Source organism: Nanorana parkeri, unplaced genomic scaffold (genome assembly GCF_000935625.1).
Source record: "Nanorana parkeri isolate BGI_ZX_2015 unplaced genomic scaffold, ASM93562v1 scaffold123, whole genome shotgun sequence".
NCBI classification, from domain to species: Eukaryota; Metazoa; Chordata; class Amphibia; order Anura; family Dicroglossidae; genus Nanorana; species Nanorana parkeri.
Genome location: NW_017306391.1, coordinates 1,643,125 through 1,665,813, shown reverse-complemented (window position 1 = coordinate 1,665,813; position 22,689 = coordinate 1,643,125). Strand labels below are relative to the sequence as shown.

General features: G+C 41.5%; 2 protein-coding genes across 2 annotated transcripts in view; one reads left to right on the top strand and one right to left on the bottom strand.

Annotated features, from left to right (window-relative positions):
• Positions 1 to 1,207: 1,207 nt before the first annotated feature.
• On the top strand, positions 1,208 to 13,081 carry BEND3 (BEN domain containing 3). The gene is made up of 4 exons (XM_018553528.1): positions 1,208 to 1,306; positions 5,381 to 5,432; positions 5,549 to 5,748; positions 10,375 to 13,081. Exons 2-4 carry the CDS (start codon positions 5,393 to 5,395, stop codon positions 12,616 to 12,618), a joined length of 2,484 nt encoding a protein of 827 aa, XP_018409030.1. The 5' UTR covers positions 1,208 to 1,306; positions 5,381 to 5,392; the 3' UTR covers positions 12,619 to 13,081.
• Positions 13,082 to 14,702: 1,621 nt separating this feature from the next.
• Positions 14,703 to 22,689, bottom strand: part of CUNH6orf203 (chromosome unknown C6orf203 homolog) — a 26,172-nt gene continuing 18,185 nt past the window's right edge. Inside the window, exon 5 of the mRNA XM_018553530.1 lies at positions 14,703 to 14,713. The gene's annotated coding sequence lies outside the window, so the exon portion shown is untranslated. The remainder of the gene's footprint in view (positions 14,714 to 22,689) is intronic.

Sequence of the window (22,689 nt, the reverse complement as noted above, 5' to 3'; positions counted from 1 at the left end):
GGAGCCGTGACTGACAGTCACTTCTCTCTGCAAGGAGATGATCGGAAAGTGACCGAGCGACGGTATGTGTTCAGTCACTTGCCGATCAATAGAGCCGACCTGTGACAGTTTTAATGTCACAGGTCGGCTCTAACAAGGAGGATGAGTGGAAATCACTCACTTCATATTTCTCCTTTAAGTTACCCAATATAGAGTATCACTCAGGGCTCGTTCACACTATAGCGGTGACTGGCGTCAGTCACGGCTGGGGCACATGGACAACAATTGTTCACACTACAACACAGAAGTGATGTGCAGTGAGAAAATAATGCAGACATGTTGCCTTTTTTTTTTACAGCGCAGGTCTTTGCCAGGTCACCTGGCCTCACCACAGCGCAGTACACCACACTGCTGTGCAGGGACCTGAATGAAGTTGACAGTTTGTACACGGCAATTAACGTTAGAAAAAAAAAGTAGTGCCTGACCTTGTAACAAGGCAAGGCACTGTGGCTCCCATTCGGCGAACGCTAGTCACGCGGTAAAACGCACCATTTTTCTGTGCCGCTAGTGTGAACCATGCCTTAGGCCCCGTTCACACCGTGGCATTTTGTCACGCACGTCACAATAAAATACCATGTATTCCTAGAGCCACCGTTCACACCTAAGCGTAGAGTCGCGGATATTTTTTTTTTTTAAACCGCCTGTCGCTGAAGCATTTTTTCTAAGGCAAGCATGATTTGACTCCGTAGACTCAAAAGAAAATGCTTAGAAACACGCCACACAATTTTTTTGTTCGTGTTTCCCATTTAAATCAATATGTCACAGATCTGCTTACAACAACGCACGACTTAGTATACTTGTGGAAAATGCACGCAATCTGCACTGAAACACTGTCACCTTAGTGTGAGTGGGCATTAAACCCCACACTTCCTGCACTAAGCCTGGCTAACACAGCAATGCAAGTAATCCCCCTCAGCTCCAGGTATCAGGGGTACATGTCCTATGTCCTGGCTGAGGGGAAAGTTTGCAGCAAGTCACGTGACGGCCCCGTGTGACTCCAGCCGCCTAGTGGACGGCACATGAGTGGCTGTGTCCTTCACCAGCGTGTAATGTCTGGTGGCGAGAGGGCAGGGGGCTGTTCCCACCGCAGCCTCTGTCTCCCTGTGTCCTGCGGAAATGACACACACGGAGTCCCGTCACGTCACGCGAGATAGCAGGGCACAGCCTGGTATAGTGCAGCGGGAAGGAGAGCGTGTCTGTGACGCCCACTCAGGAACATTGCTAGCGCTGGAACGTGCAGGATTCGGGTCACAGGTCTCTATGCAAGGTAAGCGGGCGTCTGCAGGGAGAAGTGAACTCATCAGCAGACATGGAGTGTTATCGCTTAGCCCGTTACTAGGGACGTAGTGATAGAGCGTTGGTCCTGAGGAGAGCCGGGTGCTCATTGTGACGGCTAACGTGCTATCTGACGTCACGGCCCACCGAACCATGGCTACAGCTCTGGAGGGGAGCATTCAGTGTATGGCTCCTCTGTCCTCTGCTACTTCTAGTCACATGTTTTACAGCAGCTTGTACTTGTCTGACATGAAAGCTGTAGTCCAGGCACATATAAAAGAGGTCAATGAATGCAGCTCTAGTCATTCGAACTTTCTTACATGCCACTTGGTATCAGCCGTATGCCATCCCTGTACCCTTGGGGAAGGAAGAGCCAGCATAAGGAGCAGCAAGTCAGCTATGCAGATAGGAGGAGAGTGACAAAGATGAGCTCATCACTGTGCTGCTACTTCTTTCATAGGCTTAGTGGGCAAGACTTAAGTGTTACTTGAGTGCAAGCCTATAACACACCTTCAATACCAGGCCCTTTCAGTGCTGGCATACTTAGATTCACAATTGGTCGTGCAATGCTCTACCCAAAGTGTTTCATCATAAGGGTCAGCGGGAGCCAACTGCAAGGAAACTGAAGTGTATTTTAATAAGTTTAGAACCCAGGGGAGGGATAGGCAAACTCCAGTCCTCTGGCTGTGGTGGATCTACAAATCCCACCTCTACAAATCTCACCATGCATCTGCCTCTGGAAGTCATGCCTGTGGCTGTTAGTCTTGCATTGCCTTATGGGATTTGTAGTTGCACCACAGCTGGAGGGTCAGCGTTTGCCTACCGCTGTCCTAGGACATGCCTCGTACGCCCTAGAATGCTTTTCTCCTTAGCCCAGCTGTATACCCAGCTATAGTTACTGGCAATTGCTTGCAATGGCATATGTAATTCCTTCTGGAAGTGGTTCAAACTAAAAATTGGCACGTTTGGCCAGCTGTAGCTGTAGAATCACACCTTGTATATGTAATGAGCAAATATAAATCATACTAATGGAACATTTAACCTCTTAGTGACACAGCTCCAGAAAATATATTTGTTCCTGGGGACTGGAGCAATTTTGCCATTTTTGCTATGTGTTAGTTCAACCATAATTTCCATCTTCCTCATACATTGCACCCACACATATTATATACCATTTTTTAAAGGACATATGCATATAGAAATAATTTAAAAAAGAAAAGAAAAAATTCTGGGAGTTGTAGTCCTCTGTCGCTGGTGGTATTCTGCATTGTTAAATAATGTATTGCTGGGATTTGTAGTCCCTCTGCAGCTTGGAGTCGGTGGCCGAACTATCAGGGTCAAAGCTGTGACAGGGCCCTGGCACCCCACCACTGTCCTGAAATCATTACAGTAGTCTGTATTGTTTTAGAAAAACGATTACATCGCAATAAACAAAAAAAATGTATCAGTAATTGGCATCAGCCGGTACTTGTACTTGGTCTGGAAAAAATGGTATTGTTGCATTCCTAAGGAATATCTAGATAAAGTTTTAAAAGCTCATATTTTTAAGTTGTTAACCCTTAAATTGAAATAGTTTCTGCAGATTTTAACCTCTTGCCGTCCGCCCGTAGTAGAAAAACGGACGGATGGCACTGCTGCATTGGTGGGTTGCCGTCGCCAGACGGCATTTTTTTTCTGCTTGCGTGCGCCCCCTAGCGGGCACGCACGGGCAGAAAAGACCCGTCCAATGCGAACACCCGTATTTCGGTAATTTTTCCTTAATATAGTAAAAAAATAAAACCCCCAGTGGTGAATAAATACCACCAAAAGAAAGCTCTATCTGTCCCCAAAAAAGGGTATAAAATTCATTTCAGTACAGCGCTGCATGACGGAATAAATGTCAGTCAAAGTACCGCAGCGCTGAATACTGAAAAATGGCCTGGATGGGAAGGGGGTTTAACACCGCGGATGTCAACTGGTTAAAGAAGAACTCCAGGATTTTTTTTTTATTAACCCTTGCAGTGGGGCTACTCCCGCACTGCAAGGGTTAACTGCTGGTTTGTGTATAGGGTAACAAAACACAAAGATACACTCGGCCAAAGCTCAGAGTCGGCTCCTTCCAACGTCTCTTCCCCCTCCTCTGCAGTGGTCTGAGGTCCAGTAAATCATCACGCCTATACACTGTGTATAGACATGAGGATGCGAGTGGGCTATTGTGTTTTGACAGCGCCGGGTATGCTGCTGTCAGAATACACAAACAGTGAATGCAGCTGATTAGCCTCTGTCTTGCTGAAATACAAATGTTCTGCCATGGCTCAGGTTTCTTACAGACTGCCTCAGATTTTCCCTGCTACAACCACCGTGCTCTATGGCAGGGATAGTGGGGGGAATTTCTCAAAAGTGGAGCAATTGCCCATGGCAACCAATCATCTTCTATCTTCTGTTTGTTCAGTTAAGATTTGAAAATGAAAGAGAGAAGCTGATTGGTTACTGTGCACAGCTGCTTCAGATTTTGTCTGCTCCAGTTTTGATAAATTCCCCTCAGTGTGTTTATATTAACATGCCAGTATTTGGCATTTCCCCACAAAAAAAGTATACGCCCCTGAATTGTGGAGCTGGCTTGCTCTTAGTTTAAATGAGGACACTGAGGAAGATTCCAATGCTGCAGGGTAGGAGGGGATCAGGATTCAGAGACTGGAGAAGCAGGCAGCCAGCTTAGAGGTTCAGGTGAGTATAACTTTTTTTTTTAGCACCAAGACAAAAATGAGCATTTACCCTTCGCAGTGCAGGGGTAGCCCCACCACAAGGGCTAATTATAGTTTTGCCCAGAGTTCTTCTCTAAGTAAAAAAAATACCCAATAAATGAATATACTTTTTTCCTATAAAGCTATAACATTTGTGCACTATTCTTTGCATGAGGTGCACTTATGTCCAAGCAAACGTGTAATATGTCATAGACCTGCACTGTATTTGGATTTCGTGATCATTCTGTGCGTTTTATCAGTTCGGATGCTTATCATTATTTTTTCTAAGTAAATTGTTAGGCTTTAGGTTTTTAACTATGGATTCCACCCACAAAATGTAAAAGTGATAAACACAATTTATTTGTTAAAGGAGAACTATGGGGTTAGGGCTTTTCCCCATAGTTCTCCTTAGGGTTCCGGGAGGACACAAACTAGCGTGCTCCCGTCACCCTATGCTCAGTATACCGCGAGCTACAGCTCGCGGTATACTGAGACGCCGCAGTACAGCTCGCGGTATACTGAGACTCCGCAGCTGAAGCGGACCCCGACAATTATGCCTGGATCCGCCCAGCTGCGTGAGTGACAACTGGCTCTGCCTATCTAGAGTCAGCGCTGGAGGATCGGAGCGGGGAGGGGGGAGTCCAGCCACTCCCCTATCACAGCAGAGAGCCGTGACAGGATTGAGAAGTGAGCGAACGCCGGTATGTGTTTGCTCACTTCCCGATCTACTGAGCCGACCTGTGACAGTCTCATTGTCACAGGTCGGCTAGAACTATGAGGTGAGTGAAAAGCACTCACTCCATAGTTCTAAAAGTGACATTAAAGGCAAAAAATAAAAAATTCCCCTCCCCCCATGTTAATGTTAGCACTTACCTTAAATTATATCTCTTTTTCCGATCTTCCTCTTCTTCTTTCCTGATGTTTTCAGCCTTCTCTCCAGCGGTGCGGCGGCTCTCCGATCCAGCGCTGACTGCTCTGTCCCTCCGATCCAGTGGTGTCTGCATGCGCGTGCACGCGTCCACAGACTTACCTTGCGTCCCGGCCGAAAATGAGAACTGCGCATGCGCCCGCCCCAAAATCGTTTGCGGCCGCTCGAGAAATTTCTCATTTTTGCACGGGACAGCGCACGGAACACATGTGAGTCTAAACTGCTGTTTGAGCGGGTTTTTTTTTTTTTTACTTTTTGCATATATCTACTGCTTGCTAGCAGTAGATATATGCAAAAAAACAGGAGGGTTTAACTATCCTTTAAGCATTCCAAACTGTTGCAGCAAAGGTTTCCTTAACAATAATTATGTATATCATGTTGAAAAACTTAGTTTTCATGTCCTGTTCTTAAACAGGTGAAGAAAACAATGAATGCAGCTGAATTTCGAGATGAAGATGATGATAAAGGTATATGCCTTACCGAGACATTTTTAGTTTCATGCTATCTTGATGCATGAGGTGTTATTGTGTTTGTGGTGGGAAAATGCACTACTAATGTATGATCATTTATGTCATCCTTCCAGTGAAAGTTGTGACAGTGGATTCATCAAGTGAAGAAGTTCGCCTGCGATGCTTACGCGCACCATCTGTGGGCAAAGCAGTTCCAGAGTGCACAGTTAACTGTCACTCCAGTAAACGGAAACAAGCTTCTCTTATGTCTAATGGGTCCAGTGGTGAAGCAGAAAATCTTACCACGTTTAAAAAAAAGCGACTCACTCCAGAGGTACATTTTCAAAAAAAGGTTTTTCCTTTTGTACTTGTCACACTTTTATATGTTGATATGTATATTAGAGAAGGTAAAACATGTAGCAAGTTACAAGCAATTATCCACATGCCTGAGGAGTGTTGGTTGAATGGATGGAACATAAAAGTGTTTGTTCATCTCCTTATTAAAGGGTGTGTGCTCATTTCTCCTCTCCTTAGCCTGGAACTTTTAAAACGGATCATTCTTGTCTGAAACCCTGTGCCTCTAAAATATTTACTGCAAGCCTGCAAGGTACTACACAACCTTTGTCCTGAAATCCTTTGAATTCTGCAAAGTGCTACCTACAGCAGGCTCCATTCAGTTTGACAGCTTGTCATGCAATTGCAGATCACTCTATGTGACTACCAGGTAGTTGTTTTATGTGCCAGATGGTGTACAAACTCCTTGAAGGGCATCTCTTTGACTGTGCTCAAGGGATCTTTAGAGAGATATAAATCAGAACGAGGGATGGAACAGAGCATAACACACTGGGCCAGATGTATAAAATGGTACAAAGGGAAAAGGTATTAGCCATAGTAAGCAAAGAAATACAGGGCTTTGCAAAATTATTTATCCCCCTGTAACATAAAAATTGCAATGACCATAACCCTTGTCGCCATACCATGAATTTAGAATAAAAAATCTTCCCATAAGATTATATGTGCATTTCACAAATTGTAGGCATTTTATTTACATGTAAATCTTCCCTTGTATAGACATTCAAAAGCCCTAAGACTTCTGCTGGGTGCCACCAACTTAAATGTGATGTCAACAACCCCAGCAGCTACATAAAAGGTTATGTAGGGAGGTGAGGTGTGGAGATGCTCTTCCTAGAAAATCTGGCTACCCCAGGAAAGAGGTACATTGCAAGTGTAAAAAAAAATGTATCGAAATGCAAAACACTGCAAGTAGGCATTTAAAATATTTCTTGTCACTTCCTGTTATGTCTCTGGGACAGGTAGTGAAGGGACATTTTCGCTACAGTACACAGGCTTTAAGATGAGGGACTTCATCTAGAGTGTAGAATATTAAAAACAATCGTCCTTATGGAAAGTCTGAATGTCCATAGCCATCACTTTTGGTAGCTACATGCCCAGCTATGTGTTTAAAACGTTTTATCACAATACTATTTCTAATGTGATGTTTTTCTATTAAACTATCTATGTATGGAAGTAATATAATGTACAATATAATGATAAATAAAGGAATTAAGTCTGATCTTTATGAAATGATGTCCCTGCCAATCACCACATGTTGGCATTCTAGAAATATATATTTTTATGTTAAGATGTTAAAAAAAGCATACCCCCACACTGTAAGGAATAAGTGCTTATATGTTGGTCTAGGGTGTAAGATAAAAAAAGATATACTCACTCGATCCTCGGTCCTGCGGCAGTGACCGTTTAGCTCTCTCCGCCTCCTCTCCAACTTCGGAATGTCTCTCAGCGTCCACACTTATAATACAGGTCAATGTACAGATATTTTACACAAAATGACATTATTGGGGCTTAAACTGCCAGAGCCCATGGTAGAGGAGGCTGGACCAGTCTAGCAGCCAGGTGGGACCGATGAGTATATCTTTTTTTATTTCAGACCCTAGACCAAAACAAGCACATAACCCTTGCAATGTATAATTTTTTTAACTGCCCAGCGTACTTCTCAAAACCACCTCAAAAGCCAGCAGCCGGGCGAGAGCCTTAAAAGCGCACGCACAAGTGGAAAAACGAACTTAAATGTAAACAACTATGGAGCCGCTGGATCGCTTGTATTTTGTGCGGCTGTGCTCCGCCGGTCCCAAAATCTGCTGTGCCCGGTGCAGGCTGGAACTAGCACAGCGGCTCTGTCACCGGAGTTCAGTACACGATCCCCCTCTGATCTCCTCTCCGGTGTCAGAATGCAGCAAATTTGTATATGACATCACTTTTGTTTTCAGCTGTCATTCTTCTAGCTACAGAAGCTTGAGAGAAGCTGGTGAAGCAGATCCCTTGGTGATAAAGCTTAAGTGGAGACACCTTTTCCACATGATCACTCTTACAGGAGTAAATTTCCCTTCCTAGGGGTAGATTTCCTTTCACTTCCTGTTGTCTCAAGGACAGGAAGTGAGACTAAATGTTTCTAATGAGGATACAGACAGCAGTAAAAACCAAACGGTGACCCGGAAGAAGAGGTGGGCACCCCTTGTCTGCATGTCTAACAAGAGCCATCTTCCTGTAATGTACGTACAGTACTACGAACCTGACCCAAAAAGGCGGGCACGAGCGCGGTAGTATTACAACTACCCCTGCTGTACAGTAATAGCCTCCGTTTGTAAGTAGGAGTCGTATGTAAGTCGGACGTATGTAACTCAGGGACTGCCTGTATAGTAAAAAATAAAAACCCCAGGGGTGATTAAATACCACCAAAAGAAAGCTCTATGGGAGCAATTTATCAAAATTGTAGCAGACAGAATATGAAGCACTTGCCCATGGCAACCAATCAGCATCTCTCTTCAGTTTGCTCAGTTAAGATTTGAAAAAAAGAGAGAAAAACTGATTGGTTGCCATGCAAATCTGCTCCAGATTTCCTCTGCTCCAGTTTTGATAAATTCCCCCCTATGTGTCCCCAAAAAATTATATAAAATTTCAGTACAGCGTTCCATGACGGAATTAATGTCTAAGTACTGCAGTGCTGAATGCAGAAAAATGGCCTGGACTGGAACGGGGTTTAATACCACGGTCTTTAAGTGGTTAATCAAGATTGTCTTTTTTGTAACATACGCCAAATTCTTAGGCAGTAAAATAAATATATTTTTTGTAGTGTTAAAGTGGAAATGTCAGTCTTTTGTGTTATTGGTGCTTCAGTACTACTTCAAATGTGCAGGTTTTATCCTCCTTAAATAAAGGAATTAAGTCTGATCTTTATGAAATGATGTCCCTGCCAATCACCACATGTTGGCATTCTAGAAATATATATTTTTATGTTAAGATGTTAAAAAAAGCATACCCCCACACTGTAAGGAATAAGTGCTTATATGTTGGTCTAGGGTGTAAGATAAAAAAAGATATACTCACTCGATCCTCGGTCCTGCGGCAGTGACCGTTTAGCTCTCTCCGCCTCCTCTCCAACTTCGGAATGTCTCTCAGCGTCCACACTTATAATACAGGTCAATGTACAGATATTTTACACAAAATGACATTATTGGGGCTTAAACTGCCAGAGCCCATGGTAGAGGAGGCTGGACCAGTCTAGCAGCCAGGTGGGACCGATGAGTATATCTTTTTTTATTTCAGACCCTAGACCAAAACAAGCACATAACCCTTGCAATGTATAATTTTTTTAACTGCCCAGCGTACTTCTCAAAACCACCTCAAAAGCCAGCAGCCGGGCGAGAGCCTTAAAAGCGCACGCACAAGTGGAAAAACGAACTTAAATGTAAACAACTATGGAGCCGCTGGATCGCTTGTATTTTGTGCGGCTGTGCTCCGCCGGTCCCAAAATCTGCTGTGCCCGGTGCAGGCTGGAACTAGCACAGCGGCTCTGTCACCGGAGTTCAGTACACGATCCCCCTCTGATCTCCTCTCCGGTGTCAGAATGCAGCAAATTTGTATATGACATCACTTTTGTTTTCAGCTGTCATTCTTCTAGCTACAGAAGCTTGAGAGAAGCTGGTGAAGCAGATCCCTTGGTGATAAAGCTTAAGTGGAGACACCTTTTCCACATGATCACTCTTACAGGAGTAAATTTCCCTTCCTAGGGGTAGATTTCCTTTCACTTCCTGTTGTCTCAAGGACAGGAAGTGAGACTAAATGTTTCTAATGAGGATACAGACAGCAGTAAAAACCAAACGGTGACCCGGAAGAAGAGGTGGGCACCCCTTGTCTGCATGTCTAACAAGAGCCATCTTCCTGTAATGTACGTACAGTACTACGAACCTGACCCAAAAAGGCGGGCACGAGCGCGGTAGTATTACAACTACCCCTGCTGTACAGTAATAGCCTCCGTTTGTAAGTAGGAGTCGTATGTAAGTCGGACGTATGTAACTCAGGGACTGCCTGTATAGTAAAAAATAAAAACCCCAGGGGTGATTAAATACCACCAAAAGAAAGCTCTATGGGAGCAATTTATCAAAATTGTAGCAGACAGAATATGAAGCACTTGCCCATGGCAACCAATCAGCATCTCTCTTCAGTTTGCTCAGTTAAGATTTGAAAAAAAGAGAGAAAAACTGATTGGTTGCCATGCAAATCTGCTCCAGATTTCCTCTGCTCCAGTTTTGATAAATTCCCCCCTATGTGTCCCCAAAAAATTATATAAAATTTCAGTACAGCGTTCCATGACGGAATTAATGTCTAAGTACTGCAGTGCTGAATGCAGAAAAATGGCCTGGACTGGAACGGGGTTTAATACCACGGTCTTTAAGTGGTTAATCAAGATGGTCTTTTTTGTAACATACGCCAAATTCTTAGGCAGTAAAATAAATATATTTTTTGTAGTGTTAAAGTGGAAATGTCAGTCTTTTGTGTTATTGGTGCTTCAGTACTACTTCAAATGTGCAGGTTTTATCCTCCGGTACTAGAGGTACACACTGTACTTTTGGTCCATTAATATTTATACTTTGTGTTTTAGGGTCTGCCTACGAGCTTGAAAAACAGGGATTCTGCATGCTCTGCCCAGGGAAATGTTGAGTTGAGTACCAGCTCCGAGTACAGTACTGAATCTCCAGGTGAAGAAGACACAGTGAGCGACTTTGCCACATACAAAAAACCTCTGTATGGAATTTCACACAAGATTACAGAGAAAAAAAATTCTGTTACGTCTGACCTGTTGACATCTTTTGACATTTATGAGAAGGTAAATCAGTGTAGCCCTTCAGGGATTCGGATGTTCAACGAGCTTCGTAAACGTGAAACAGGTTGCAATTCAGTAACTTCACCAGTCAGTGAGGAGTCAAATCTTTACACTTTAATACAAAAAATGTTTTTCACGCTCAACACGCTCAATTCCAATATGTCTCAGCTTCATAGTAAAGTTGACCTTTTGTCCCTTGAGGTAAGTAGAATAAAGAAAAAGGTCAGCCCTAATGACATGGTGGCAGATTTCCATCCACCTCCTGAGTATCAGTTAACTAGCACTGAACTTAAACAAGCAATGGACCAGAGCACTTCAGCTGGTGATTTGGCATGTCGCTTGCTGGTTCAACTCTTCCCTGAGCTTTTTGGAAGCAGTGCTTTGTCCAGGAGCTGCGGTACATGTGGCTTTGTCAACAAGATTAAATTGGAATCCCTTCATCTCCAGCTCATAAGAAACTACGTGGAGGCATGCCATCCCTCTGTTCAGAACAATGCTGTTTGGCAGGTTGAGGTTTTGCCTCAAGTAAATGATTTCTTCAATCGTTTTTGGGCTGAGAGAGATATGGAAAGCAGCCATCATGGTATGCAGGCCTCCCCTTTCTTTGAAAATCAACCATGTCCGAATTCTCACTTTGTTGACAGTAAAGAGCAGGAGGAAAATGTTACTTTAGAAAGGGCCATTCCCATGGTTTCAGAATATGCCATCAACGTGAAGGACCTCAATGAATGTTTAGAAGAGGCTTCTAATCCAGGAGAATTTGCAGTCTTTTTGCTTCATAGATTATTTCCAGAGATATTTAACCAAAGAAAGCTTGGTGAAAGGAATTTTGGAGACCCTGAGAATTTTACTCTAGATCCTCACCGACTGCAACTAATCCGCCAGTACACAGAGATATACTTTCCAGACATACAGGAGGATGATATTTGGTTGCAGCAGTGTGTGCAAAGAATAAATGATGAGTTGGAGAGTCTGTTCATGGATGGTAGTGAGTGTGATGACATGAGAGATGACTGTTACGAATCTAATCTACCCGATGACCTGTCTATTGTAAAGGTAGAAGATGGCACTGATAATGACATGGAAAAACAAGGAAGAAAGTCCAAAAAAATCTGGCTTGTTCCTTTTGATTTTGATAAAATTGACATTCCACCCCCAGACTTTGAGGTTCCTTTTCCACAATTCTTGCTCAGCAAAGAGCAGCTTAAAAATATATATGAGACGAGCTTGTCTATTGGTAATTTTGCCTCACGTCTTCTGGTACATTTGTTCCCTGAACTTTTCACGCATGAGAATTTGAGAAAGCAGTACAACTGCAGTGGTTCACTGGGCAAGAAACCGCTAGACCCAGTTCGCGTAAAACTTATCCGGCATTATGTTCAAACTCTTTACCCCAGGGCAAAAAATGATAGAGTTTGGACTTTAGAGTTTGTAGGGAAATTGGATGAGAGATGTCGGCGAAGGGATACAGAACAAAGGCGATCTTATCAGCAGCAGAGAAAGGTATATGTGCCCTTGCCTGAGAGAAGAGACTTTGTGCCTTTTGAGTTGACCTCAGAAAGATACAGAGATCTTATTGAAGGACCACCTCTGCCTCCTGAACGCAGCACAAAAGACTTCTGTAAAATACCACTGGATAAGATTGTCATTCCACCTCCTGATTTCCCTGTGCCTACTATATACCTACTTACTGACAAAGAAATAAGGGACATTGTTCAACAAAGTCTTTCTGTTGGAAATTTTGCTGCCAGGCTATTGGTGAGACTTTTTCCAGAGCTGTTTACTCCAGAAAATCTTAGACTGCAATACAACCACTCAGGTGCATGCAACAAGAAGCAGCTGGATCCCATAAGACTAAGAATGATCCGCCACTATGTGGAAGCAGTATATCCTGTAGACAAAATGGAGGAAGTATGGCATTATGAATGTATTCCCAGCATTGATGAAAGGTGCAGGCGCCCAAATAGGAAAAAATGTGACATACTTAAGAAGGCTACAAAGAATCAAAATAATAACTGCTGAGCATTTAGTAAATGATAGTAAATTATTTTAGTTGTCTTTATAGAGATTTATAGTGCTGCTTTTACCTATTTTTCTTTTCTAAATATTACTTGTAAAAGAATATGGAAAAATAGTTTGTTAGAATGTGAGACTGACTGCATATTTGCACTCCCCTTAAAACATTTCCTTGTGTTTTAATATTAACTGCATTTCCCTACAGAAGTTTGTTCAATTTTGTACATTTCCAATGGTTTTTTGTTTTATAGTTTATTTCAATATGCTCATTGGATTTCATTTTTCTAGGTATACTATTTTTGCTGCCTGTAAAGTGTTGTGTAACCCAACGTTAGTAATTGGTTACCGATATTTTTGTAAAAGAAATTGCTGTAGAATTTCCTACATAAAAGCAAACAACACTAGTTGGGTATAGCCTTTTCTTGAACTAAAACCACATTAAGAGTCATTTGTTAAACAGTGTAATCACTAAATGTTTTAAGTAATACTGTATTTTCTTCAGTATCTCTCTGCTCCTTTTAACAAATTAATACTAAACACATTCCTTAGATTTCACCTTAAGGCCTCATTCACATGGGTAATGGCTGGCCCGGGTGACAGTAAGGCCTCGTACTCCCATAGAGAAGCACAGGCTGCTGCGTACAAATCACATGCAGCACCTGTCCTTCCCGGGAGCTGCCCAATACGACTGAGCACGGATCTATACGGGCCGTTCTTTTCTCGTGTGAATGAGGCCTTATTCTTTATTAAAGGAATACTGCATGTCCCCTCAATGCATTGGGGATGATTTACTAAATGAATAGAGACTGTTCATTTAACTTGGTAAATAATTTGTTATGCAGTATATTTTTTATGATGATAGCTGCAATATGGCAGTGCGGGGAACTGGGAAATAGTTGCAGAACAATAGGAATAGCACCTTACTTAAATAAACTTGCACATTGCTAATGCAGGGTAAAGCAACAGTTTCTTAAATGCCTTTTACATTTTCTTTAAAATAACCTCAAGGTTGTCACGCTGACAGCTGTAGCTTGAAGGCGATGTAATTGGTGGCCTGCTATATTTAAATTATATACATTATCCTTCAAAAAGAGAAATTACAAAGTGATACTAAACTCGGGCATTAAATCTTTAAAATGTATTCAAGAACCTTAACTATTAACAAAAATGTATCTTATTTGTGTATCACTCACCTGTAGATCCTCAAATCGTCTCTGAATTCATGCTGACACTGTCCTTCCTTCTGGAGGGTGGCTAGTCCCTGAGTGTTGTAAAGTAGCCCCCGCTCCAAGCTCACCTCCATAATGGACTACAGTCTCATGTTCAGTTTACTAATTTGTATTGGGATACTTTTCAACACACACAGGGACCATAAGTAGCTTCACCCCATTAAGATGCAGATTTATCTTGATGTGTGGAATATAAACTTCTGCAAGCTCTACCTTGACTCCAGTATCTAGGGTGGAGTGGGCCCAATGCCTCTTCATCTAAAAGTGCTTTCACATTTGTGTGCTTAATATTTAGGACTTCCTTCCATTTTGAAGGATACTTCTACATTGACACATTCAAATTAGGGATACACCGATACCAAGTACATATACAGATACTTTTCCATCTCCAAGACTAGAGAAAAATTCAAAAGTTAGGAGGCCGCTGTCGTTTGTAAGGAGCACACGGGATTTGTACATCTCTGTTTTAATGAAGGATTTTGTTTTTATAAATAAAGGGATGCACGGATACCATTTTTGCAAGTACAAGTACTAATACATTTTTGTTTGCCATGTGACAGTTTTTCTAAATCAATATCGACTAATGATTTCAGGACAGTGGTGGAGAGCCAGAGCCAGGTCCCAGCTGCAACCTCGGTAGTTCTCATGAAAATGCCAAGTATCTGAACTGGTATCGGTGCATCCCTAATTCAAATCCCTAAATAGAGCATTGACTTGGTTGAAATGCAATTGAGACAGCCATTCAGAAAATGGGGGTGTTTGATGACTGTCACTTTCACTGTAAAAACAGTTGTCATTAAGATGATTTGGACCAGCACCTACCTCTTTGGTAATGCAATATGGATTTAGGCCCAAACACTTTTTTTTTAAATCTGTTCCCTGACCTTGAAAATTCTTGTTCAGATAAACTTAAAAATAAATTCTGAAGTGAAACTACCCAGACTATGCACACTAAAATATTTACATCTTTTGAACAAGCAGTAAAAAACTTTAACACAAACCCTTATTCTCCTCTGTGGCTGTAGACATTGTGGAGAAATTCATTTTTTAAGTTCACAACAGAGACACTGAAATCTCAGCTTTTTTCCCTATGAGAGCAGAATCTTTGCACCCTGCTGGCCTTCCAATGTTCGCAACCAAAATATGTTTCTAAGCTCTAAAAAAACAACTAAGACAGAACTTCAGAGTCTTGTTGTGATCTTTGAGAATTTTGGGAATTATTTAATAAGAGAGGTAAGTCGGAGCTTGTTTAAAAGCTCTTAAACTGTTTGTTAATAATATAATGTCCATAGTCTAGGCACAGGTGCACTTTTTAATGTCCTGTTCAAGCATACTGCTGCCACTTCCTTTCCAAGAATATCAGCATTTCTGCCCTGCATGACTGCCACTTTTCCAAGTCTTGCTAGTCAGTAGATTTTCATGTCCCAAATTTTTGCCTGTTCTGGCTTTGTGATGCCTTTTTGGTTGATTTATCGTCCTAATTGCTGGCACAGGTAAGTGATATTTTTCCAATACCGGTACTTCTGTGTTTTTAGGCACTGTAATGGTATCGGCAACAACTGGTCCACATGATCTGTGTCCAATCACAAAATGACTGCAGTCTTACAATACTTGTCTATGCATGTCTATACACCCCACAAGTGTTTTAATTTTTGATCCAATATAAAAGAAAACACATTACAGAAAGTGTCACATTCTGCAGTGGACATGCATGTTCTGTTAATGCATGTGTTTATAGAATGATGCTGACCGTTGCATAAAGACCCATCAGCAAGTGGTCTATCTCTACTAGTTGAATCTTGTATCAAAGATTTTGAAAATGATGGTATGTATCTAACTTTAACGTAAAGTAGCACCTAGCACTTACAATCTGTATGTTTAGGTTTACGAATTGCTTTTCAAACACTGGTGTTTTTGCATCTGTATAAAGCAGACTGTGTATATACCCCTTATATACTTAAGTTTCTGTGTGTTTTTTTTATTTATTTAAGAGAAATATGTTGCCACCGATTGCTGTCTACTCCTTTTAAACATGCTGTATGCCTTTTTGTTGTGGAGATTCATTGGCCTTCTATTAGGGGTTCTGCCTTTACTTTTATCCATTTTTCTGCATTTGGCTCAGAAATTATGGAATCCAGAAACAGCTAAGCAACTAGCATTTTCAGAAAGAGATCAACAATCATATTAATAGGCAGGTAGAACTAAAAAGTTACCACGAATTGTATTTCTGTTCAGGGAAAATTATTATTAAAAATAATTATTTATCAGCTGACTGATAAAGTAAAGCTGATGCCTATTGCGGGGATAGACATTGATTTTATATTTCACATTTAAAATGAATTATGTTGCCACAGTAAACATTTAAAGCAAAACAGCCTGCAAAATAAGAAGTAGAATACTCACTAGTCTTACAGATGGCGACTTTGCTTTCTTAAAGAGCCACAACAATCTGGAGTATTAAACCAGACTGGGTCCACACAGCTGGGTGGATCACAACAGTATTGTTGGCATCTGTCCTGGCTGCGGCGCTCTCAGTATATCACAGGCAATAGCCCGCTATATATTGAGCTTTGGGTCACGGGAGGAGGTTAGTACAGTATATGTCCTCCCGTGACCCTAAAGAGAACTATGGGGAAAAACACTTACCTTGAGTTTAGTGTCACTTTAAGTTCTCTGATAGAGCTGTGATAAACAACCAGTAGTTTTCTAGCTCTAGAACTTCAGGTCCCAACAGGATCTACCAACTCTCTGTCTAACCTCATACATTTTATAGCCACATGTTTTTATGTCGACATCTCACCATCCCACCTATATAATCTTGTTGGACACCTGACCTCAATAATTTGGAAGGGGGTCCACATATTTTGACCATATAGTGTAGGTCTGTTTGTTAGAGGCTGACATGCTTTTATCCATATCGTGTTCCCCATAGAGCAACAGGGCATATTGGATCAGAAATCTGCTGGTTGCCTGTCTCTGAGTTAGGATTGCTGTGGATGAATTTGACAGAAGCATTACAATACAAATATCCACTCTTCATGCAAACATTGTAAGGGTATTTTATGGGGACACCATATTAAATTGTCACCTGCAACAAAACTGTAACCTTGATTTTGATTGGAGTAAATGTTGTTATCTTGAAGTCAAATTGTCACAAATTAATGCGGTACAAAGTGTAGTGATGTGCAAAGGTCAGGTATACATAACAACCCAGACTTAAAGCCCAACTCCGGGCAAACTAAAAAGTACCCTTGGAATGGGGTTAGCCCCACACTGCAAGAGTTAAGTGCTTGTTAATGCCTTGATTAAAGCCTGGAGTAAAGCAGATTTACTTACCTGATCGCTGTTCTCCTGTCGGTCATCGCTGTCCTCTTCTCCCCCTCTGCTTCGACTGGTGGAATGTCTGTCAGCGTCCTCACATCTAATGCAGGTCTATGGACCTGCATTGGACCTTGCATTAGATCTGATGATGTCAGTGGTTCTTAGACCACGAGAACTCAGGGGAGAAGAAACTGCGGGGACTGGTCTTACAGCCCTGAGGAAACCTTTTTTCCCCCCCCCCCCCCCCTAGACAAAAACAGGCACGTAACCCTTGCATTGCGGGGTAGCCCCACTGCAAGGGTACTTTTTGTTTGCCCAGAGATGGGCTCTGAATTTACTGTAAGCAAATATGACTGGTTGGTATACTGTATCTTACCAAACTATTCAGAACATCGTTGCTGTTCTATCTGCTGTACTAGTTCATAAGGCTAGTAGGTTGGAATTCCATTGGTTCAACAATAACTAAAGTTGAACATCTACTTTTGGTGCTTTTATTTGTATATATTTTGTTGCACTGATGGGGTGTTAAATTTGGATTTACACTAAATGTTGTTAAAGTAAAAATCATTTTTCTATTGTTATTTAGGGACAAGCAAACTAATGTGCTTTGCATAAGCGTTCCATCCTTTACCACCTTTCATAGTGTAAAAACTGTAATAATAGATGTAGATGGGGTTTTCCCCATATGATTTCCACAACATGCCTAACTCTTAGTCCCAAGTCAATACATGTTAGAAACCACTTTTAAATATGTTTCTGTACCTTTTGTTCACCTGGGTCTTTGTACTATTTTTTTTTTGTGAAACTGTTGCAAAGTTTCTTACCTGGAGACCTTGCCAGCACTGCACTTCCTATTGTAGGTCAATAATACGAATTCACTGCCTTGCACTTCATAGCAGCGTTATAACCCTGCCACATGTACTTCTTCCATTGGGCTTCCTATCAGGTCTGCCCATGCAAGGTCCACTTTAAAGCTCTGTTTTGTAAAGTTGTTGGGTTATAGTTATCACATGGTCTTTCCCATCTCAGCTGTGGATCTCTGCAGCTTCTTCCTAGTTACTTTTGGCCTCTTTGTTGCTACTCTGACTAATGTAGACGTTGTGCCATATTCTTTGCACTTTATTAACAGACTTGCCGGTGCTTCGGGGATGTTGAAAGATGCAATATATATATTTTCTTTAAACCCAGCCCTGTTCGTTGCTTCTCCAGATCATTATGCCTGAGTTAGTTTAATGGCTCTTTTATTATTAAAGTGACACTGAACTCAAGATTTAAATCTTATAATTGCATTTGTGTACCTTTTCGCTATTAACAAAAATGTATCTTATTTGTGTATCACTCACCTGTAGATCCTCAAATCATCTCTGAATTGGTGCTGACACAGTCCTTCCTTTCTGGAGAGGGGCTACTTTTGTTCCCCATGGTCCTTTTTGTGTGTTGTAAAGTAGCCACCGATCCAAGCTCACTCACGTGATGGACTACAATCTCAATACAAATTAGCTAACTATACATGAGATTGTAGTCCATCACGAGAGCGAGCTTGGAGCGGTGGCTACTTTACAACACAAGGAACATGGAGAACAAAAGTAGCCACCCTCCAGAAGGAAGGACAGTGTCGGCACCAATTCAGAGATGAGGATCTACAGCTGAGTTTATTGTCACTTTAATAATGCTATATTTTGGAAAAGTCTTCTAGGTTCCGTGGCCTTGTGAACACAGGTGTATTCATTTTATGGTCATGTGACACATGTAACACAGGTAAACTCTATTAAACTTTTTTTTTTTATTTGTGTTATGAAATACATTAGGCTGGCCATACACTATAGAATGGGGAGAATTTATCAAAGCAATTGCGACAGTTTAGCCTCTTAGATCATTTTTTTTTTTTTATATGTGCAAATTTGTCTTTTAACGTGTATGCCTGTTTTGAACAGAGCTTGCACTACTTTTCCAATTGCACATGTTTTGCACCTGTTTTCATCTGCTGGCCTTGTGAACACAGGTGTATTCATTTTATGGTCATGTGACACATGTAACACAGGTAAACTCTATTAAACTTTTTTTTTTTATTTGTGTTATGAAATACATTAGGCTGGCCATACACTATACAATGGGGAGAATTTATCAAAGCAATTGTGACAGTTTAGCCTCTTAGATCATTTTTTTTTTTATATGTGCAAATTTGTCTTTTAACGTGTATGCCTGTTTTGAACAGAGCTTGCACTACTTTTCCAATTGCACATGTTTTGCACCTGTTTTCATCTGCACTTGTTCTGGGCTGTCTGAAACTGGAGCATCACCTAACAAAACAATCGCAACTTAAGAAGTCCCCATGACCGCTTCTTCAAGAAGCAACAGTTAAGCTTTTTGCCTGGAGTTGTGAGTCGTCTTTCCTGGAGTCTATTTAACCTCATTTATCAGCAACATTACACTAGCAACATAAATCTGGCACAAATTGTGTCAAATATATTCTGTGCAAGTTCAAATACTCGCAATTGCTATTATAAATTCCCCCCAGTATGTTTGTACAATTTTAGCACAATCTCCTTAAGAGTTACCAAAACTAAAATGAGGACAAACCTAAACAACCAGGTTATTTAGTATACAATCAGACAGATCCTTGCAGTCTATAGTTGATGGTAGATCCAAAGAGATTGTAGAATCGGATGTAGTGTATGGGCACCTTTTTAGAATGCCAAATTGCACTACTGCACAATGTGGACAAGTCCAAAAGGGGTGAATAATAATGTAAAGCACTGCCCTTTGTAGACTGTGTATTAGTAGTCCCCTTGCCATGTCTAGGTGACTATGATTACTACTGATTTACCATTGTTTGCTTTTCATCTTAAATGCTACTGTGGTAACAAAACATATAGGCAGATGCAATGCTTACCATTTAGTAGTGGCAGCACGTTTATCAAACATGTCAAACGACAGGTGTAGTATCTGTACAAAATGCTGTACTAAATCTCAGGTTAGTTATTGATATTTAGATATGTATGATATTAATATTGTTTTTTTCATCAGCAATTGTCCGTTTTTTTTTATTTACTAACATATGAGATTTTGTTCACTTGTTTTAGACCTAAGGAAAATGCACCCATTGTTTATATTGCCAAAATTAGGGTAAAGTAAACACATTTTATCAAATAAACCTGCTTTGTGTGTATTTAATAGTTGTATTTGTTGTTTACAATTATATAGCTCGATTTTTAATGTATTAATATTTATTTATTTTTTTACTTTTTGTACTTATTGATAACATGAGATACAATACTTGACTTCTGTAAGACTTGTACCCCAGGAACCAAATTATACATGAGTCAGGCAATGAAAAGAATGTAAAGGATACTTTTACTAATGATGCAAAGCTTTCTGCAACCTTCAAGCAGCTGTTTTTGAAGCCTTTAAAGCACCCTTCATCACCAGTTTGAGGAGGTTAATCAAAGATCTTAAAGCAGAACTCTGGGATTGGTAAATATTGTCCAAACACAAGATCCATGTGTATAATTATTATTATTGGTATTTATATAACGCAGACAATTTACATAGTGCACGTTCACATCGTTCTTACTTGAATCTTGGTGTACATTTGTGTATTTCTTCTAGATCTGTGCAGGACTTCAGCGGGAAGCTTTAGCAGGAGCTTCCTGTAATGCAGATCAGTCACTGCTGCTCTCTCAACCTTGTGCAGGTTGAGTAGTCTTGTATATTCCCCTCTACTCTAGTTCTCTGCAAGCAGCCTGTAGTGGCTGCCTTTGCAAAGGCATTTAATGCACAAAAAGGATTTATATCTTTCGTAGCTATTGAGGAATATATTTATGTTCAGCCTTAAAGGGAGTCTAGACTGTCACTTTAATGCTTTGTATGCCCTAGAAAACTTCAGTGAAGTACCTTGGCCTTATGCCCTGTTCCTCTTACATCACCACAGCTTCTCAGGCAGCTATTGCTGATAAATCTGTGCTGTCGGATATCACACTTTAGCCTTAGACCTGTGAATAAATAAAAACCTGTACCCGCCCCTTGCCCCCTTTTTACTTACATTCTATAAATTGAACTCAAGGCAACCAGTTAAAAACATGTCTGAAATAAATTTAAACTTGACTACATTTAAAGGATGTGTAAATATGTTGGAAAGTTTTGCGATTCACACATCTCTCCCACATTAGAAAGCCAGCTACCTCTCTTGACTTTTGACTTTGTATGTATAGAACTGAACTCTCACAATAAAAGTTTCATATTCAAACAATATAGTATAACATCTGGATGCAAATATAATAGTAACATTCAGCAATAGCATTACGACCACCGACAATTGACATGCATAAAATTGATTATTTCATTACAGTGGCACCTGGAAGTGAATGGGATATATTAGGCAGCAAGTGAACATTTTGTCCTTGAAGTTGATATGCATGCCCATTTTGTTTGGCTTCCAACATAAGGATTTGAGCAACTTTGACAATGGTCAAATTGTGAGGGCTAGGCTACTGGGTCAGAGGAGCTCCAAAACTGTAGCTCTTGTGGTATGTTCCCAGTCTGCAGTGTTCAGGACCTACCAAAAGTCATCCAAGGAGGAAAAACCAGTGAACCAGCTACAGGAACATGGGTGGCCATGGCTCATTGATGCACATGGGGAGTGAAGGCTGGCCTATGTGTACTCCAATCCAATAGAAGAGCTCCTGTAGCTGAATCTCAAACCAATTGAGCATCTGGGATGTGATGTAAAAACAAGCCTGATCCATGGAGACCCCACCTCACAACTTACAGGACTTAAAGGATCTGACAGCTTGCTGCCAGATACCAGAGCATACCTTTAGAGGTCTAGTGGAGTCTGTGCCTCGACAGTCCGGGGTAGTTGTGGCAACAAGAAGGGGGCCTACCAGGGGCGGACTGCCAATTCGGTCCGTCGGGCACTGCCCGAGGGCCCGCGGCCTTCAGGGGGCCCGTCACGAGCGCCGCATAAAGTGGTGTCGCTGCCGGCAGATCCAGCCACCGCATACAGAGTCTCCTCTCTCAGCCGATCTGCAGCTGCAGGCGGCTGTCTGATGGGTCCTCACAGCCGAGGCCCAGGGCTGCCCCCTGCAGTGCCTGCAGGCTTTTTTTTTTCTCGGCTCCCTCCACAGTTTTCGGTGGCTGACGGGTCCCCTCATTTCTGCGCCAGGAGCATCAGGTCTTTCTAGGGTTGCCACCTTTTCTTCAAGCCAAACCCGAACACTGTAGCACCTCGCGGCAATTTTTTTGTAAATGCATATATTTGGAGTTAATCACAACTTGCCAGTGTGCCACAGGTCCCCAGATATTTACTATATAAAGCAATATCCATATACTTTGCCGCACTCATTACCCGATATCCCAAAAGTAACGGGTGCTCGTAATGACTGCGGATGGTGCCGCTCACAACAGAACTCCAATACAGATGTCACCAGCACCACGATTCCATGTTACTGTAAATTAGGGATGCACCGATACAAGAGGTGCACCGAAATGAAGATTTCAAAAACGAAACCGAAATAAAAAAAGTCAG